Source organism: Oncorhynchus clarkii, chromosome 4 (genome assembly GCF_045791955.1).
Source record: "Oncorhynchus clarkii lewisi isolate Uvic-CL-2024 chromosome 4, UVic_Ocla_1.0, whole genome shotgun sequence".
Classification (NCBI taxonomy): domain Eukaryota; kingdom Metazoa; phylum Chordata; class Actinopteri; order Salmoniformes; family Salmonidae; genus Oncorhynchus; species Oncorhynchus clarkii.
This window is the reverse complement of record NC_092150.1, coordinates 60231119-60250809: the sequence shown is the minus strand read 5'-3', so window position 1 is coordinate 60250809 and position 19691 is coordinate 60231119. Positions and strand designations below refer to the sequence as shown.

At 40.8% G+C, this 19691-nt stretch overlaps 2 protein-coding genes across 2 annotated transcripts; both read left to right on the top strand.

Moving 5' to 3' along the window:
* Positions 1 to 382: 382 nt before the first annotated feature.
* On the top strand, positions 383 to 4813 carry LOC139407028 (akirin 2). The gene is made up of 5 exons (XM_071150319.1): positions 383 to 937; positions 2102 to 2245; positions 2456 to 2605; positions 2690 to 2761; positions 3412 to 4813. The coding sequence occupies exons 1-5, from the start codon at positions 760 to 762 to the stop codon at positions 3420 to 3422; spliced, it is 555 nt and encodes a 184-aa protein (XP_071006420.1). The 5' UTR covers positions 383 to 759; the 3' UTR covers positions 3423 to 4813.
* A 1166-nt stretch (positions 4814 to 5979) lies between these two features.
* On the top strand, positions 5980 to 19468 carry LOC139407027 (arginyl-tRNA synthetase 2, mitochondrial). The gene is made up of 20 exons (XM_071150318.1): positions 5980 to 6145; positions 6471 to 6544; positions 7176 to 7278; positions 7503 to 7586; positions 7753 to 7850; positions 8004 to 8059; positions 8203 to 8286; positions 9340 to 9416; positions 11192 to 11350; positions 11614 to 11720; positions 15138 to 15233; positions 15350 to 15410; positions 15513 to 15589; positions 16939 to 17063; positions 17755 to 17822; positions 18059 to 18168; positions 18304 to 18399; positions 18715 to 18789; positions 18893 to 18956; positions 19281 to 19468. Exons 1-20 carry the CDS (start codon positions 6104 to 6106, stop codon positions 19365 to 19367), a joined length of 1743 nt encoding a protein of 580 aa, XP_071006419.1. The 5' UTR covers positions 5980 to 6103; the 3' UTR covers positions 19368 to 19468.
* The last annotated feature ends 223 nt before the right edge of the window (positions 19469 to 19691 follow it).

Sequence of the window (19691 nt, the reverse complement as noted above, 5' to 3'; positions counted from 1 at the left end):
CTAACAGCTTTATTCCAATTCTGTAAATAATTTGAAAGTACTGTGGCATTTAAATTGGTCAGTGCTATGTGGAATCCTTGGGACGTCCCTACACGAAATCCTTACCCTAACTTTAACCCCTACCCTTAGTCTAACCCTTACCTAACTCTAACCCTTATCTAAACCTTAACCCTTACCTTAAACATTTTACATTTCAATTTCAATGAACGTTCCAAGGATACCAGATTGCACACACCCATTTCAAATTGGCGAGTGCTTTTGGCATTCACGGTTTATGTGGGGAATGTAGTGCAAAGGCGCCAAGTATTGCATATGAACAAGTATACTGTATACAAAAATAAACTACATTAACTAACACGAGATTCGTTAAGTGCGCATGCCCATTAGCTCAGAATGTAAAATGAACGTTGTTTTGACGCCATGTTGGTTGTCATCGAGGAGAGAATTTGACGACGGCGCTGGGAGAAGGAAATATTTGTCTGAAATCTACTGTCATCTGGTTTTATATGATCATTCACATACAATAATTGATTGGATGAATTTCTACTAACACTAGGCCATTACAGGGTCTGCGTTTTGGATGGTATTAAGACTCGAGAGGTGAAAAACGAAGCCATTTGTGCATAACTTGAATTTTCCCTTGAGGGTAGTCGAAGAAAGCCAGCGGAGGGACCCAGTCACAGGAGCTCTGGTGTGCCCTCTGATAGCGAAAACCACAGCTTTATCTCGTTTTTATAGATCCATAATATTCCCAACGGAATGGCTTGTGGGGCTACTTTGAAAAGGACTATGGATTTCGATCCATTGATGAACCAGGCGTCCCCCAAAAGGAGGAGGTGCACCCCAATGTCTCAAGCCGCCTCGACTTCATCACCCCAGAAATATCTGCGTATGGAGCCCTCACCATTTGGAGAAGTGTCGTCCAGACTCACAACGGGTTAGCAACAGTTAATAGCTACTAGATTTTAAGGCATGAGTGGGAATCTATGAATGAAAGGTGTTGTTAGGGCACCTTGGTGAGATTAGCTATGTTAGCGTAGCTAACTACTAACTAGTTGGCTAAGCAATATCAAATACCTGACTAGTAGCTACAGTAAGTTACCGATAAACTTGTAAACACTTCTTGCATTTGTTGTTGAAACCTGTGACTTAGACACAACTGTTTGTTCAACTAGCTTGCTAACTAACGGCAGCTAGTAGGCCGGTGCTAAACCTTCAAGCTAAGCTAGCTAGCATAGGTCTTATAAATGAGCATTTTACATTTAGCCAGACATGTATCTGATAAATACTTCTTTAACAGCAACAGGATGATGGCATGTAGCCATATGGGCAATATATTAGTCAAATACTGGTGTAAAGTACTTTAGGTTTAGTAAAACTACTTTACCTTTTTTTATGGGTATCTTTACTATTTTATATTTTTGTTTACTTTTACTTCACAACATTCCTAAAGAAAATAATGTGCTTTTTACTCCTTACATTTTCCCTGACACTTGTTATAGTTTGAACGCTTTAAAGGACAGGAACATTGTGCAATTCACACACTTATCAAGAGGTTATCCCTACTGCCTTTGATCTGGTGGACATGCATAGTTTGTAAATTATGTTGGAGTGTGCCCCTGGCTGTCTGTAAATTTACTTAATATAATGAATGAGAAATTATTTATACTTTTGATACTTAGGCATATTTTAGCCATTAAATGTATTTTTGGTACTTAAGTATATTTAAAACCAAATACTTTTAGGCTTACTCAAGTTGTATTTTACTGGGGGACTTTTACTTGAGTCATTTTCCATTAAGTTATCTTTTACTCAAGTATGACAGTTGGATACTTTTTCCACAACTGGTCGAACATGGCCTAGTCTGTGCAGTGGAATTGCTTCCTGCAGGGGTTGGGATGGGGTTCTCATTTGCTACGGAATTGGATAGCTCGTGTTTTGTAGCCTTTGTCCTTGAATTAAGGTCATATTGTTGTTAGTTACTTAGTGAAGTATCAAGATGACTCACAAGGTATATTGTTTGAGTATGTTGTGCAATTTCTTATTTGGAATGATTGATTAGCTTGCCCTAACCACATCTTGCCCTTGTTTTCCATTCCAGAGCAAATCCTGCACGATATCAAGCAAGAGTACAAGCGGATGCAGAAGCGAAGGCACCTGGAGAACAGCTTTCAGCAGACCGAGGGCTGTTGTCCCCTGGAGTCACAACCCCATAGCTCCATCCTTAATGGATCCAGTCTGCCAGGTATGTCCAGTCTGCTTTTACTCAGGAAGGACATCAGGAGGAATAGACACATCTGAGGGGGTTCATCAAATGGAAACCATTGGTTACCTCACAACAATTGTTATCCCTTTTGTTAGCTTGCTTCATTTAATGTCATCATTTTTTTGGTCAAGTTTCACATGTGGTTTTGAGAATGTTCTCTTTGATAATGGATACTTATTCTCTATATAGGAACATCTTCTGGTGCCGTCTCCCCATCTAGAAAAGAGCAACCTCTATTTACCTTGAGACAGGTTGGGATGATCTGTGAACGACTACTTAAAGAACGAGAGGAGAAGATAAGGGAAGAATATGACGAAATATTGACAACAAAACTAGCAGGTATGTTGGAGAAACTGTTTCTGTGACCTCTGCAGAATATATAGCACTCTATTTATTGTCAGACCTTTTTCTCTCTTTTTGCAGAGCAATATGATGCTTTCGTTAAGTTCACTCACGATCAGCTAATGCGGCGATTTGGAGAGCAACCTGCTAGCTGTGAGTAATAAACTTCCCTCTGTCAGTGCAGTGTTTCCCATATTATTTTAGCAGCATCGCACCGCCGCTGCTAAATTGTTGCCACCACACCCCTACAATTTGACTGGGGGAAATATAGCGACTCTAATGTCTTGGTGGATGGAAAGGCTTTCCCAAAAACCTTCTCAATTAAATGTTAACTTGCTATAAAGTAGCCTATGCCTACCTGGTAAAATTATATCATGATTATTTCCATCAATCCAATGGGCAATTGTTTTTCAAATGCCATCACATGTGCTACAGAAGCATTGCTAACCAAACAGTCCTAGGTGCGTGAGGACTTGAATAAAAGGGTAACATTAAATCTAAATATCTTAATGTTTTCCAGACCTCGAAGGTCGTCTCCTGGTGTGGTTTTAGGATTTCTGTGTACTTAGAACATCCAATTGTGTTGCTTTTCTATGTAAAAAATTGTGATTGGAGAGTGAACCTGAACACCCCCCCCTTTGTGACTCTTGCCACTGTGGAAAGAAAAAAAAACACCTATGGGAAACACTGACATGCTTCCTCCCTTCTTTATAAAGACCCCTGTCACTTCTGTATCATGCTTAATGTATTGTGAACTTTGTTCCATGAATCTGTATTCATAGCTGCTCTCTCTTCCTCCCCAGATGTTTCCTGAGTGAAACCTCATATTTGATGGAATACCAATTTCCCATTTTATTATTGCTCAAAGCCTCCCATTTGATTCTCTGCCAACTGTATTCTCCAGAGACTCACAGGCTCTATTTGGACTTGTAGTAGTGCCATATCTCCCCTGTGGGCTTAGGATGCCTCAAGCTTCTGTCAGTGGCAACTACGTTCTCTTCAGCAACTGGTATTTGTGCTGCGGCTTAAATGGCACCCAATTTACTACTTTTGGCCAGCGCTCATAGAGCTACGGTCAAAATTAGTGCACTATATATAAAATAGGGTGCCATTTTGGATGAAACCTTGGAGTGCTTCCTGCTGTCAACACATATATGGACCTCTGCTACCTATTACTCTACCAGTGGCCTCCGTTGTTTTAATTGCTGTATTGATATTTATTAGACTTTTTTCTTAGGCCTTTTTATAAAGTGACCTGCCATTCCCAACTCTGCTAACCTCGTCTTAGATCTGTTTGTGCTCTTTCCAACTACATTGCTGTCCTTGTCAAGCTAAGACAATGAGTGACAAGGAGTTGGCATTATAGCCCAAACAGACTGGCACTCAGGCTATGACTCTGCCACCACACATTTAGATTTATTTTGTTCCATAAACATGTTTCTTTGTTTCAAAAATGATGAGACACAACTATTTTATTTTTTAATCAAATCAACCTATACAGTTGGGAGGGGTGGTCCACTACAAAAGAGCAGATAATCCAAGGAAGCTTCTGGACTGGACTCCAGGAGAGGACATCCTATGATCTATCAGCTATGGTTACGTTGTAATGGTAAATGGCCTGTGTAAATTGTCATTTTGCCTGACCTTTGTTACAGTTATCCTTTAAAAAAAAAAAAAAAAAAATCTACAAAAAAAGTGCTATTTTTTTCCCTGTTTATTTTATTGGCTATGTAGCTTAATGGACTTGGGTTGGGTAAAGCTAATGAATAATAGGTTTACATTAAAGGATGTTCCGGTTTCACATTGTCTTTTTCATAGTAAAAAATGCTAGAATAGTTGACATCTTTGTTCAATTTATCTCTTCCAAGTGTGCTGGAGAAGGTTCCACTTCAGTGATTGCTTTTGATGGTGTTGATTTTGGACTGTGTATAATCCATCTCCTCCACCATTTGAGAAGGAGTACTTTGAAGGTATTTTATCTTGTCCAAACACAAATGTTCATAGTAGCTAGGTTTCCATCCAATTGGTGATAGATTTTCAGGTGAATATTGTATAATCTGCATAAAAACAATGTACATTTTTCCCACCAGATGTGTTTTCATTGAATTGACTTGTTATGGATAAAAGGCTGTGCGTGATGACGTAGTGGACATACAAATGCATATTGTGGTTAAATTCCGTCGAATAAAAAATGTTAAAGTTAAATGGGTTTCTGTCACATTTTCAGCTCTACTGATGGTTTTCCAAAAAAATAAGAAATGTATGTCGTGGTGCTCATTGATATTGGCATGTGCGTTCTAGGCAACAGCTCGCAGATCCAGTGTGGTTACATGAGATTATTATGGACAAATGAATGAGATTAATTTTTACATTTTCAAACGGAAGCCACGCGTCTTGTGTCACCAGAATAAGACCCTCGATATTTATTGAAATGGAGCATCAAGCTCATCACCTTGCATTTTCACCACCCTGTGAAGTTCATAATTACTTTAATCTGTAGCTTAATAAACTGCAGGTTTTCCCAACCAGTCAAAGTGGGATGGGAAAGGGAGATACCTAGTCAGTTTACAACTGAATGCATTCCACTGAAATGTGTCTTCTGCATTTGACCCAACCCCTCTGAATCGGAGAGGTGCGGTGGGCTGCCTTAATCGACATCCACGTCTTCGGCGCCCGGACCACGTCATTGTGTTTACTTTGATATGATTTATTATATCAATAAAAGCGCTCCATCAAAATTTCTCACATACATTTTACCAACACAAAAATATCCCACCTTGTCCAGCATATTTAGATTTTTTTGACATTTGGAAATTTTAAAGACACATTTTCTGTTTCTATCAGGCCTGTCATGACATTTTGTTATCCAACATGTACTTTACTCGTATAAAAAGGTTGGATGGAAACCTAGTTAGCGGAAGGAACATGAAGCCTATGACTTCATGTTCTCAAACATAAAACACTGATAAAACAGACCTTTCAAGGTAGCCTATCTGAGTTATTACTTACTGGTCAAATAATCACTGCTCTCAGCAATTGTGTGGTTACATTATCAGGTGTATTATTGACTTTAGAAATACACATGTTCTTAATTCTTATTCTATGGTATTGGAACATATATCTGACCTATTTGAGCCAATTCATTTAAGAAAATGTATCACTATGAATACAAAATAAATGAAAAAGTTAGTACTGCATAAATATATCATTATTTGCAAGAGCATATTTCATTTTGGTATCACAGTCTGTATGACGACAGACGACGCCAGAGAGCGCCGAAGTGGAAATCTAACGTGCCCACTCTTCTATGACGTAGTCGGCAAATACACCACTTCGATTGGATGAAACGTGTGAGGTTGAGTTCAAAGATCACTTAAGCAGGAAATGAGTTTTTGAATGTCATCAGCTGCAAAAGCACGCATGAATGTGATATGGAATAATCTATTTTATGACCATTGAATGTAATTTATGAAAACACGGCATTGATGTCGACGTATGCACATGGCTTGTTATTTCAGAAGAAGTATTGCATCGAAGGTAGTGCATGTGTTCTGTGTAATTTGTGTAGTTATCTAACGTTAGCTATGTGGGGTTTCATTTCGTGCATAATGTTAGCAAATAGTATCCGCATGTTTGTGCCTGTCATTATTCTTAAGAACCAAGATGCCCTCGGTTTGTTTAAATTTATAATTAGAATTTCTATCGGCCAATTAACATTGATAGCGGAGTATTCTGAATATTTCAAGCTGGTCAATGTAGGTAATCATGACTTCAAAACATACCAATAATATATGCTCTGGGGTTCAATTGACACAACAACAATGTGTATTGCAGTTTTCATATTTGACCTCTCTTGGTTTAGCTCTCTAGGGCTTTGGGACGGTCTGAAGATGCCTTCATTTCAGCTCTCTGTGCTATCCCAGTCTCCAAAAAACAGTTAAGTGTGAGTGTGCAGTGGTGGAAAAATACCCAATTGTCATACTTGAGTAAAAGTAAGGATGCCTTAATAGAAAATGCCTCAAGTAAAAATGGAAGTCACATACTTAAGTATTAAAAAGTAAATGTAATTGCTAAAATATTCTTAAGTATTAAAAAATACAAGGATGAATCATTTCACATTCCTTGTTTTAAGCAAACCAGACAGTAACATGTTCTTGTTTTATTATTTTACAGATGGCCAGTGGCACACTCCAACACTCAGACATAATTTACAAACGAGGCACCTAAATGTTCTGTCCTGCTTAGCATGCAAGATGTAACTAGTACTTTTGGGTGTCAGGAAAAATGTATGGAGTAAAAAGTACATTATTTTCTTAAGGAATGTAGTAGAGTAAAAGTTGTCAAAAATATAAATAGTAAAGTACAGATACTTTAAAATACTACTTAAGTATTTTTGGGGGGTATTTTTACATAAGTACTTTACACCAGTGTGTGTGAGAGAGGGAGCGAGATGTACTGAATGAAGTCTCAGTCCTAGTCTGGTCCTTACAGATCCCTCAATCAAACATGATTATCACTACACAGTCACCATGTTTCTCAATGGATCTTCTGATATTGTTCATCTCAGGCAATCCCCAGATTTCCGGCTGTCAGTCAACACTCTGTTGAGGAATGGGATTCTGCCAACTAATGGAGACCTCCAGGCACAGACAGAGGCTCTGGCCAGTCAGGTGGGACCAATAGCGTTGTAGTCTAGATGCAGATCTTGGGTCAGGTTAACATTTTCCACACTAATTGGTAAGGTTTTGATTGGGGGAGGAGAAACTGATCCTAGATCGTTACCTAGGGGAAACTTCACCCTGAAACGTTTAGTAGTCAGTCACATACTCACACTTTGCTGATATTTAGATTTCACCCTCCTGTCAGAATTACAGTGCATGCTATTTCCTTTCAGTTGAAGCAAGACAGTGTGGTGGAAGAAATATTTGCTGGACGGGGAGTGATACACTTTAGAGTTAGTCGGAATCTGTTAGTACAGGTGAATATGCCTTTTTCCCTACTCTTTTCATTTTGATCATGTCAGTCGGAAAACTGCAGACTCTGTTTGAAATATTTTTATCAACCAGCGTGTAGGAATAGAATGTATATAAATGAACAAGACAACCATCTAGAAAGTCTACACATTTGTTTTTGTTTTGTTTCAGAAAGTTTTAGAGCAGTTGTGCCAAGAACGTCACAAATTTGGTGTGAAAAGTGAACTTTTCGATGGCCTCAAAAAAGGAACAACTGTGGTGGAGTTTAGGTATTGAAATATGTTCTCCTCAAACTTCCATTCGTTTGTATTGTTTCAGAGTCTAGGATGTTGAGGCAAAGTGTTAAGAGGCAAGCACTAAAGAAATAGCTACCTTCTTTTTATGAATTTATTGACAACATTTCCCTTTTGTTTTTCTTACAGTTCTCCAAATATTGCCAAGAAGTTTCACGCTGGACATCTGCGTTCCACCATTATTGGTGAGACTCGGTTGAAGTTCTTTAACGTACCAGGAGAGGGCAGAGTTTATTTTTGATATTGTTCCTGACCTCAGGCTAAATTCAGGATGTGTTTGAAATATTGTATCTATTGTGACTGAAAAATGCACAATGTTATTTTTTAGGTAACTTCATCGCCAACCTGAAAGAATCCTTGGGAAATAATGTCATTAGAGTGAATTACCTAGGAGATTGGGGCATGCAGTTTGGTGAGTAAAGCAGAGAAGAAGAGCATAAAGAATTACACTGAGAAGCTTTAAAGGTAGACTCAGTGAAATTACGTTGCCGCGAGCATCAAAGCAGATATTGCGACGCGTGAGATGCAAGACTTCGCTCCCACAACGTCACACACAGTGAGTGCACACACATCTGTCTTTTATTATTGGATCAGTACACCTGGGGACAATAATTTCCTCCACACTAGATGGACGTCATATTGTACAATTTGTGTCTTTTGTTTTCGTTGATCTATGTTAGATGGTTGCATTCAAGACAAGGTCGTATTTACTGATCTGCTTGTCAGTATCAGCAGAGTGAGCTACTAATTTGTGTCGTATTAAAAACATGTTGCTTGTCTCCAGTCATATAAAGTGTAGTAAAATTGCATGAAATGTGTTTCTAAAATGCCAAATTCTTCCCATGCAAAGAAAGGAGAAGAAACATCTCTGATTAGGCCTACTCACTGTGTGCTCAGGCATGCGTTGTTCTGAACTGAGGTATATTATTAGCCTAAATTATGACTATGCAATCACATTAGGAGTAGTAACCTATCTTGCATTATTTTGCAAATGGAATGATGGATGCATGCAATCCTTTAGTGAAAAAGAAAAAAAATTGGCCTTGATGTGACTTGATAGCGTGTATTACGCATCTATTTTACATTGGAATATATGCGCCTTTCCTCAGTTGAGTCAATTATGAGGAGGTTGAGTAGTGGTTGACATTGTATATGCCGTTCCACAGACCTTTAAACCTAATATTGTGGTGATAATTAATGGCTGGGTTTTTTATTTATTTTTCTCCAAAATATCATTTTAGAGTTTAAATTGTGTAGAAATGCAGTAAACGAGCTTCAACTTCCTTGGGGGATTTTACTTTGGGCACCTACGTCATATCACTATCTTTAAGCAATATAAATCTATATGTGATTTGATTACTTTTTGAAAATAAGAATGATCGTTTTTGCTGAAAGGTATAGTAAACCATTGCCTTGGGAAATGGGACCAGGTTTCCATAACCTCTTCTTTGCCTGTGGATTTTAGGTTTGCTGGGAGCTGGCTTTCAGCTCTTTGGGTGTCAGGAGAAATTGAAAAATAATCCCTTACAACACCTATTTGATGTAAGTTGTGAGAATCATAGTACAGTGCCTTGCGAAAGTATTCGGCCCCCTTGAACTTTGCGACCTTTTGCCACATTTCAGGCTTCAAACATAAAGATATAAAACTGTATTTTTTTGTGAAGAATCAACAACAAGTGGGACACAATCATGAAGTGGAACGACATTTATTGGATATTTCAAACTTTTTTAACAAATCAATAACTGAAAAATTGGGCGTGCAAAATTATTCAGCCCCCTTAAGTTAATACTTTTTAGTGCCACCTTTTGCTGCGATTACAGCTGTAAGTCGCTTGGGGTATGTCTCTATCAGTTTTGCACATCGAGAGATTAACATTTTTTCCCATTCCTCCTTGCAAAACAGCTCGAGCTCAGTGAGGTTGGATGGAGAGCATTTGTGAACAGCAGTTTTCAGTTCTTTCCACAGATTCTCGATTGGATTCAGGTCTGGACTTTGACTTGGCCATTCTAACACCTGGATATGTTTATTTTTGAACCATTCCATTGTAGATTTTGCTTTATGTTTTGGATCATTGTCTTGTTGGAAGACAAATCTCCGTCCCAGTCTCAGGTCTTTTGCAGACTCCATCAGGTTTTCTTCCAGAATGGTCCTGTATTTGGCTCCATCCATCTTCCCATCAATTTTAACCATCTTCCCTGTCCCTGCTGAAGAAAAGCAGGCCCAAACCATGATGCTGCCACCACCATGTTTGACAGTGGGGATGGTGTGTTCAGCTGTGTTGCTTTTACGCCAAACATAACGTTTTGCATTGTTGCCAAAAAGTTCAATTTTGGTTTCATCTGACCAGAGCACCTTCTTCCACATGTTTGGTGTGTCTCCCAGGTGGCTTGTGGCAAACTTTAAACGACACTTTTTATGGATATCTTTAAGAAATGGCTTTCTTCTTGCCACTCTTCCATAAAGGCCAGATTTGTGCAATATACGACTGATTGTTGTCCTATGGACAGAGTCTCCCACCTCAGCTGTAGATCTCTGCAGTTCATCCAGAGTGATCATGGGCCTCTTGGCTGCATCTCTGATCAGTCTTCTCCTTGTATGAGCTGAAAGTTTAGAGGGACGGCCAGGTCTTGGTAGATTTGCAGTGGTCTGATACTCCTTCCATTTCAATATTATCGCTTGCACAGTGCTCCTTGGGATGTTTAAAGCTTGGGAAATCTTTTTGTATCCAAATCCGGCTTTAAACTTCTTCACAACAGTATCTCGGACCTGCCTGGTGTGTTCCTTGTTCTTCATGATGCTCTCTGCGCTTTTAACGGACCTCTGAGACTATCACAGTGCAGGTGCATTTATACGGAGACTTGATTACACACAGGTGGATTGTATTTATCATCATTAGTCATTTAGGTCAACATTGGATCATTCAGAGATCCTCACTGAACTTCTGGAGAGAGTTTGCTGCACTGAAAGTAAAGGGGCTGAATAATTTTGCACGCCCAATTTTTCAGTTTTTGATTTGTTAAAAAGTTTGAAATATCCAATAAATGTCATTCCACTTCATGATTGTGTCCCACTTGCTGTTGATTCTTCACAAAAAAATACAGTTTTATATCTTTATGTTTGAAGCCTGAAATGTGGCAAAAGGTCGCAAAGTTCAAGGGGGCCGAATACTTTCGCAAGGCACTGTAGTTCTGAGAGAGAACTTGAACCACTGCCCTCTCGTGTTGTGTTATTTTATGCGGTCATGTCAGCAGGTGTGAACACGTCTTTGGCGGCCTTCCCTTACAAGTTTGTTTGTGTGTGTATACATGTCCTGTAGGTTTACGTTCAGGTGAACAAGGAGGCGGAGAACAATGAGGTCATAGGACAGGCGGCCAGAGAGTTCTTTAGACGGCTGGAACAGCAGGAACACCAGGCCTTGTTACTATGGAAACAGTTTAGAGAGATCACAGTGGAGGAGTACCAACAAGTCTATAAGGTATTGACCCGGCCGGCACACCTCTGACCAACTAGCCAAAAGGCGTTTGTAGGACTAAACTTTTGCCTAAACTGTTTTATTAAATTAAAACAGTAATGTACACTACTCAAGCAAACACTGTTTGTATTGATGCCCATGCACTGCCTAACATGAACTCAGACAGGGTTGTCATTCCAGGGAAGTGCACAAGACGTCAGCGCCTTTGTAACACACCGTTTTGTTATCAGATGTCAATATTGATGCAATGTGTTTCTGTTTCTCAGCGCTTAGGGGTTCACTTTGACATCTACTCTGGAGAGTCTTTTCACCAACAACAAGCCCAGGAGGTGGTGCAGCAGCTACAGAGACGAGGCCTGCTGAAAACCACAGAGTATGTCACGGAAGCAAACATCCTTATGAGTTATGAAAGAGCATTGTGTAAAAAGTCTGGGTAAATGTCATACACTAAGCAAACTGTCACCACATACCTTTAAGTAAACATTCCCACCCAACATCTAGTACTACTACGTGTTAAATTAAGCAGAGAAATAATCTATGGATTATTTATAGGTAAGTATGTAGAAATGAATAAGAAATAAAACAAAAGTGTGCATTGATCACAGGTAACAGTGATAGTATATGTAGAATAAGTGTCCAATTAACAAACAAAAGTGATGTGTGTGTGTATATACACTGCTCAAAAAATAAAGGGAACACTAAAATAACACATCCTAGATCTGAATGAATGAAATATTTGTATTAAATACTTTTTTCTTTACATAGTTGAATGTGCTGACAACAAATGATGGAAATCAAATTTATCAACCCATGGAGGTCTGGATTTGGAGTCACACTCAAAATTAAAGTGGAAAACCACACTACAGGCTGATCCAACTTTGATGTAATGTCCTTAAAACAAGTCAAAATGAGGCTCAGTGTGTGTGGCCTCCACGTGCCTGTATGACCTCCCTACAACGCCTGGGCATGCTCCTGATGAGGTGGTGGATGGTCTCCTGAGGGATCTCCTCCCAGACCTGGACTAAAGCATCCGACAACTCCTGGACAGTCTGTGGTGCAACATGGCGTTGGTGGATGGAGCGAGACATGATGTCCCAGATGTGCTCAATTGGATTCAGGTCTGGGGAACGGGCGGGCCAGTCCATAGCATCAATGCCTTCCTCTTGCAGGAACTGCTGACACACTCCAGCCACATGAGGTCTAGCATTGTCTTGCATTAGGAGGAACCCAGGGCCAACCGCACCAGCATATGGTCTCACAAGGGGTCTGAGGATCTCATCTCGGTACCTAATGGCAGTCAGGCTACCTCTGGCGAGCACATGGATGGCTGTGCGGCCCCCCAAAGAAATGCCACCCCACACCATGACTGACCCACTGCCAAAGCGGTCATGCTGGAGGATGTTGCAGGCAGCAGAACGTTCTCCACGGCGTCTCCAGACTCTGTCACATCTGTCACATGCTCAGTGTGAACCTGCTTTCATCTGTGAAGAGCACAGGGCGCCAGTGGTGAATTTGTTTCTGACCGTTTGAGCAGACACATGCACATTTGTGGCCTGCTGGAGGTCATTTTGCAGGGCTCTGGCAGTGCTTCTCCTGCTCCTCCTTGCACAAAGGCGGAGGTAGCGGTCCTGCTGCTGGGTTGGTGCCTTCCTACGGCCTCCTCCACGTCTCCTTATGTACTGGCCTGTCTCCTGGTAGCGCCTCCATGCTCTGGACACTACGCTGACAGACACGGCAAACCTTCTTGCCACAGCTCGCATTGATGTGCCATCCTGGATGAGCTGCACTACCTGAGCCACTTGTGTGGGTTGTAGACTCCGTCTCATGCTACCACTAGAGTGAAAGCACCGCCAGCATTCAAAAGTGACCAAAACATCAGCCAGGAAGCATAGGAACTGAGAAGTGGTCTGTGGTCACCACCTGCAAAACCACTCATTTATTGGGGGTGTCTTGCTAATTGCCTATAATTTCAACCTGTTGTCTATTCCATTTGCACAACAGCATGTGAAATGTAGTGTCAATCAGTGCTGCTTCCTAAGTGGACAGTTTGATTTCACAGAAGTGTGATTGACTTTAAGTTACATTGTGTTGTTTAAGTGTTCCCTTTATTTTTTTGAGCAGTGTATATATGTGTGTATGTACAGTGCCTTGCGAAAGTATTCGGCCCCCTTGAACTTTGCTACCTTTTGCCACATTTCAGGCTTCAAACATAAAGATATAAAACTGTATTTTTTTGTGAAGAATCAACAACAAGTGGGACACAATCATGAAGTGGAACGACATTTATTGGATATTTCAAACTTTTTTAACAAATCAAAAACTGAAAAATTGGGCGTGCAAAATTATTCAGCCCCTTTACTTTCAGTGCAGCAAACTCTCTCCAGAAGTTCAGTGAGGATCTCTGAATGATCCAATGTTGACCTAAATGACTAATGATGATAAATACAATCCACCTGTGTGTAATCAAGTCTCCGTATAAATGCACCTGCACTGTGATAGTCTCAGAGGTCCGTTAAAAGCGCAGAGAGCATCATGAAGAACAAGGAACACACCAGGCAGGTTCGAGATACTGTTGTGAAGAAGTTTAAAGCCGGATTTGGATACAAAAAGATTTCCCAAGCTTTAAACATCCCAAGGAGCACTGTGCAAGCGATAATATTGAAATGGAAGGAGTATCAGACCACTGCAAATCTACCAAGACCTGGCCGTCCCTCTAAACTTTCAGCTCATACAAGGAGAAGACTGATCAGAGATGCAGCCAAGAGGCCCATGATCACTCTGGATGAACTGCAGAGATCTACAGCTGAGGTGGGAGACTCTGTCCATAGGACAACAATCAGTCGTATATTGCACAAATCTGGCATTTATGGAAGAGTGGCAAGAAGAAAGCCATTTCTTAAAGATATCCATAAAAAGTGTCGTTTAAAGTTTGCCACAAGCCACCTGGGAGACACACCAAACATGTGGAAGAAGGTGCTCTGGTCAGATGAAACCAAAATTGAACTTTTTGGCAACAATGCAAAACGTTATGTTTGGCGTAAAAGCAACACAGCTGAACACACCATCCCCACTGTCAAACATGGTGGTGGCAGCATCATGGTTTGGGCCTGCTTTTCTTCAGCAGGGACAGGGAAGATGGTTAAAATTGATGGGAAGATGGATGGAGCCAAATGCAGGACCATTCTGGAAGAAAACCTGATGGAGTCTGCAAAAGACCTGAGACTGGGACGGAGATTTGTCTTCCAACAAGACAATGATCCAAAACATAAAGCAAAATCTACAATGGAATGGTTCAAAAATAAACATATACAGGTGTTAGAATGGCCAAGTCAAAGTCCAGACCTGAATCCAATCGAGAATCTGTGGAAAGAACTGAAAACTGCTGTTCACAAATGCTCTCCATCCAACCTCACTGAGCTCGAGCTGTTTTGCAAGGAGGAATGGGAAAAAATGTTAATCTCTCGATGTGCAAAACTGATAGAGACATTAGTGCAAAAGGTGGCACTAAAAAGTATTAACTTAAGGGGGCTGAATAATTTTGCACGCCCAATTTTTCAGTTTTTGATTTGTTAAAAAAGTTTGAAATATCCAATAAATGTCGTTCCACTTCATGATTGTGTCCCACTTGTTGTTTATTCTTCACAAAAAAATAGTTTTATATCTTTATGTTTGAAGCCTGAAATGTGGCAAAAGGTCGCAAAGTTCAAGGGGGCCGAATACTTTCGCAAGGTACTGTGTGTGTATATATATATATATATATATCTACCTATCTATCTATCTCTGTTAACAGGAAGGGGACAGGCGTGGTGGATCTCTCTTCAGCTGGAGACATGTCCAGCTACTCCACAGTACTACGCAGTGATGGGACATCTCTCTATATCACCAGGTCTGTGCTGCTTTAGAAGGTTGACAGTGTTGTTATGACTGGTGTGCAATACTTTAGTAATTATCAAATGACACGTGAGTCTTGATTATCATTTTTGTCATGTTGTGTCTTTCCAGAGATCTTGCTGCAGCCATAGATCGAAAGGAAAGGTACAATTTCGATGAGATGATCTATGTGGTAAGCATTCGGCCAAACTGCTCTAACACTCAGAAATGGCTACAAAAAGCAGTGTTATATGAACTTTTATCTAAACGTATTATCATTTGTTTCTTTGTGAAGACAGACAAAAGTCAAGGGATTCATTTCCAGCAGCTGTTCCAGATCCTCTTGGCTATGGGACACTCGTGGGCTGAGAGGTAACACTGTGTACACAGCTGTCACAATACAAACAATCAATTGTTTCTACACACAGTCCCATACTAAATCTATTTGGTTTCATGGTTTGGTGTCCCCCCCGCACTGTTATGCAGTTGTTTTATCCAATGTTATATTTATGTAAACTCAGCAAAAAAAGAAACGTCCCTTTTTCATGACCCTGTCTTTCAAAGATAATTCGTAAAAATCCAAATAACTTCACAGATCTTCATTGTAAACGGTTTAAACACTGCTTCCCATGCTTGTTCAATGAACCATAAACAATTAATGAACATGCACCTGTGGAACGGTTTTTAAGACACTAACAGCTTTCAGACGGTAGGCAATTAAGGTCACAGTTATGAAAACTTAGGACACTAAAGAGGCCTTTCTACTTACTCTGAAAAACACCAAAATAAAGATTCTCGGGGTCCCTGCTCATCTAAGTGAACGTGCCTTAGGCAGGCTGCAAGGAGGCATGAGAACTGCAGATGTGGCCAGGGCAATAAATTGCAAGGTCCGTACTGTGAGATGCCTAAGACAGCGCTACAGGAAGACAGGACTGACAGCTGATCGTCATCGCAGTGGCAGACCACGTGAAACAACACCTGCACAGCATCGGTACATTCGAACATCACACCTGCAGGACAGGTACAGGATGGCAACAACTGCCTGAGTTACACCAGGAACGCACAATCCCTCCATCAGTGCTCAGACTGAGCGTTACACCGAGGCCTGTACTCTGGAGAGGGATCGATTTGGAGGTGGAGGGTCCGTCATGGTCTGGGACGGTGTGTCACAGCATTATCGGACTGAGCGTGACCCTCCAGCATGCCACCAGTCATACTGCTTGTTATGTGCATGATTTCCTGCAAGACAGGAATGTCAGTGGCCAGCAAAGAGCCCAGATCTCAATCACATTGAGCACGTCTGGACCTGTTGGATCAGAGGGTGAGGGCTAGGGCCATTCCCCCAGAAATGTCTGGGAACTTGCACGTGTCTTGGTGGAAGAGTGGGGTAACATCTCACAGCAAGAACTGGCAAATCTGGTGCAGTCCATGAGGAGGAGATGCACTGCAGTACTTAATGCAGCTGGTGGCCACACCAGATACTGAATGTTACTTTTGATTTTGACCCATCCTTTTGTTCAGGGACACATTATTCAATTTCTGTTAGTCACATGCCTGTGGAACTTGTTCAGTTTGTCTCAGTTGTTGAATCTTGTTATGTTCACATAAATATTTACACATGTTAAGTTTTCTGAAAATAAACACAGTTGACAGTGAGAGGATGTTTCTTTTTTTTGTTGCTGAGTTTATATGTAGGTATTGTTTTATCTGTTTGGCTGCAGGTGCCAGCATGTGCCGTTTGGCCTGGTGCAGGGTATGAAGACGAGGCTAGGAGAGGTGGTTTTCCTGGAAGACGTCCTGGATGAAGCCCGGGCTAGGATGCTCAGGAACATGAGCCAGTCCAAGAGTAAGGACATGACATGGGATTCATTATAGAGATTTTTGGCAGCGTCCCAAATGAAACCCTAAGTAATAGGAATTTCCAGGTGAACAAAAGAGAAGGGCAGCCCCAGATAAAAGTCAATCAAAAATGTATTACAAGTTGCAACAGGGAGATGCCACCCAGCACAGAGGCAGAGAAAATGTCTATTTGGCCTTCATTATACAGTACCATAATCAACTGTTCTGTAAACACTAGCCCAATAGGCTTGTAGGAAGTCAAAACAAAAGGCAGTGACTTCCTCAGCTGCTAAAGAATCGCACAACGTTTCACAGAATACCAAAATATTCAGTGAGTCCTTGTACCTCAATCACTATCAACAGATATGAGTTGAATCCATAACACACTGCATTGAGTCTAGTGACCATCAACCCGAGTGTCACAAGCAGAACACTGTAAGTCATGTGTATTACAGAAAGGAAAAATATATGAATACGCAAAACTATGTACCACTCTAAACTGAATACGAACTTTATTCATCTTAAATATTCCCATTACACCCTATTTCCTATATAGTGCACTACTTTTGCCAGGTGACATAGGGCTCTGGTCAAAAATAGTGCCCTATGCGGGGAATAGGTTGCCATTTGGGATTCAGCCTAGGTGTATAGTTATTAGTCATTAATAATCTGTCAGTTAACATTCTTTATCTCCTCAGCCACCAAGGAAATGGTGTATCCAGAAGACACAGCTGAGAAAGTGGGGATCAGCGCACTCATAGTTCAGGTGAACAAATTTGACCCAACCTTAAAGAATATGACATACCAGCCAAACATCCTATTCTTCAAACTTACCTACCTGCTATATGAAACGAAGGGCAAACAAAGGGTAAGAACACTGTGGGTCTGTAGGTGTAGCGACAGCTGTGTCTTTGGAAATAGGTAATTGAAGCATGAAAACAATGGAAGATTGCTCCAGGTTATGCTCAGGCATGACCCTGTTTTCTGTCTTTCTCGTCTCAGGACTTTAAAGGGCCTCTAGGATCAGACTACAAGTTTGACTGGGACAGGATCCTCCAGGCCCAAGGTGATACAGGGGTGTTTCTACAGTACACACATGCCAGACTCTGTAGGTGAGTGATGAGGAAGCATTCATCATTTCACAAACTGCAGGACTTTCAATAATATAGAACGTTAGTACAATACATGAACTGACGCTTGATTAAGCAACTCATTGTCTGACTTCTCACCAACTGTCGTCATTTCAGTTTAATACATCGCTATGGCGACGGAGAGGAAGGTGCCTTTGACCCGTCACTTCTTCTAGATCAGAGGAGTATTTTGATACTCCAGCACCTCCTTCGGTAAGCGAATGCCCTCTAACCCCACACATAGGAGAATGGTCAGGCTTATTCTTCACTGATTACGTGTTGGGCTGGGATGGTTCCCTAACCAGGAACTATTCTGAGCCCTAATTACTGTGTACTGGAAGCCAATTAAATAACCTGCTCTCATTCCTGTTGCATTTGATTACATCATAGAGGAATGTAAGCATGTGTGGGTGGGGTACTCACAGATGAAACGGTCAGTGTCGCTAAATAAATGCAGTCACACCCGACCATGCTGTTTTCCATTGTGATCAAAATATTTATCCTACATCATTCACTATCTACTTTCAGCTATGACGAAGTTCTATACCAGTCTGTACAGGATCTGCAGCCAAAACATCTAGTCAACTTCCTTATGACACTGAGGTAAGGAGCATGGTGTTTAATGTCTGACGTCCAGGCAGTGTGGACATGATTATATTATTATATTACCTAATCATAAAATGTCTTTGTTCTCCTGCCTGGCTAGTCACCTGGCTGCGTCAGCACACAGGGAGCTGCCAGTGAAGGGAAGCCCTCAAGCTGTTGCACAGGTAGATAAACACGGATCATTTGCTCATATATCTTATTCAATACAAATAGCCTGAGACCCAAGGTAGGAAATTCCACAATGTGCATGTGTCATTTCAGTCAATGGATGCATTTAGGGCCTGGTGTATTCAGATTCAATGCTATCCATTAATTGTGAATGGCCTTACCTTGGAAAATGTATTTTATACAGGCATAGCCATATAGATTACAAATCTACTTTTGACCATTTCCTAACAGGTTTTATTACTGTCCTTTGATAAGGAACATGTTCATGATGTAAACCGTTGAGATGATGATTCAGATCATTTGTTCATCCTCGTCGATAGGCTAGGCTGCGGCTCTTCAGTGGTGTCTGCACGGTGTTGGCCAACGGGATGAAAATATTAGGCATCACACCAGTCGAGAAAATGTGACCAATCAACGCCTGCTTGATCAATGTTCCTGTGTATGTAACTACTGTTATTGAATTAATGTAAATAAATGTCGTCTTGATTTAACACTTCCACATGAGAAATGACTGGTTTCTGGTTGCATCAAATCCAATTTTATTTGCTTTGACAGGTTAGGGAACTGGCCAAATATCTGATGATATATTCCTGACAGATCTCGTTTTGCAACCATGCTGCTGTCAATCCAACCACACTGTGCATTCCACACTGTTGTTACAGCAAGGCCTACAACAGACGATCCCTCCGAGCATTTCTCTGTACCAAATTTACTGTAATCCTCAATATGCA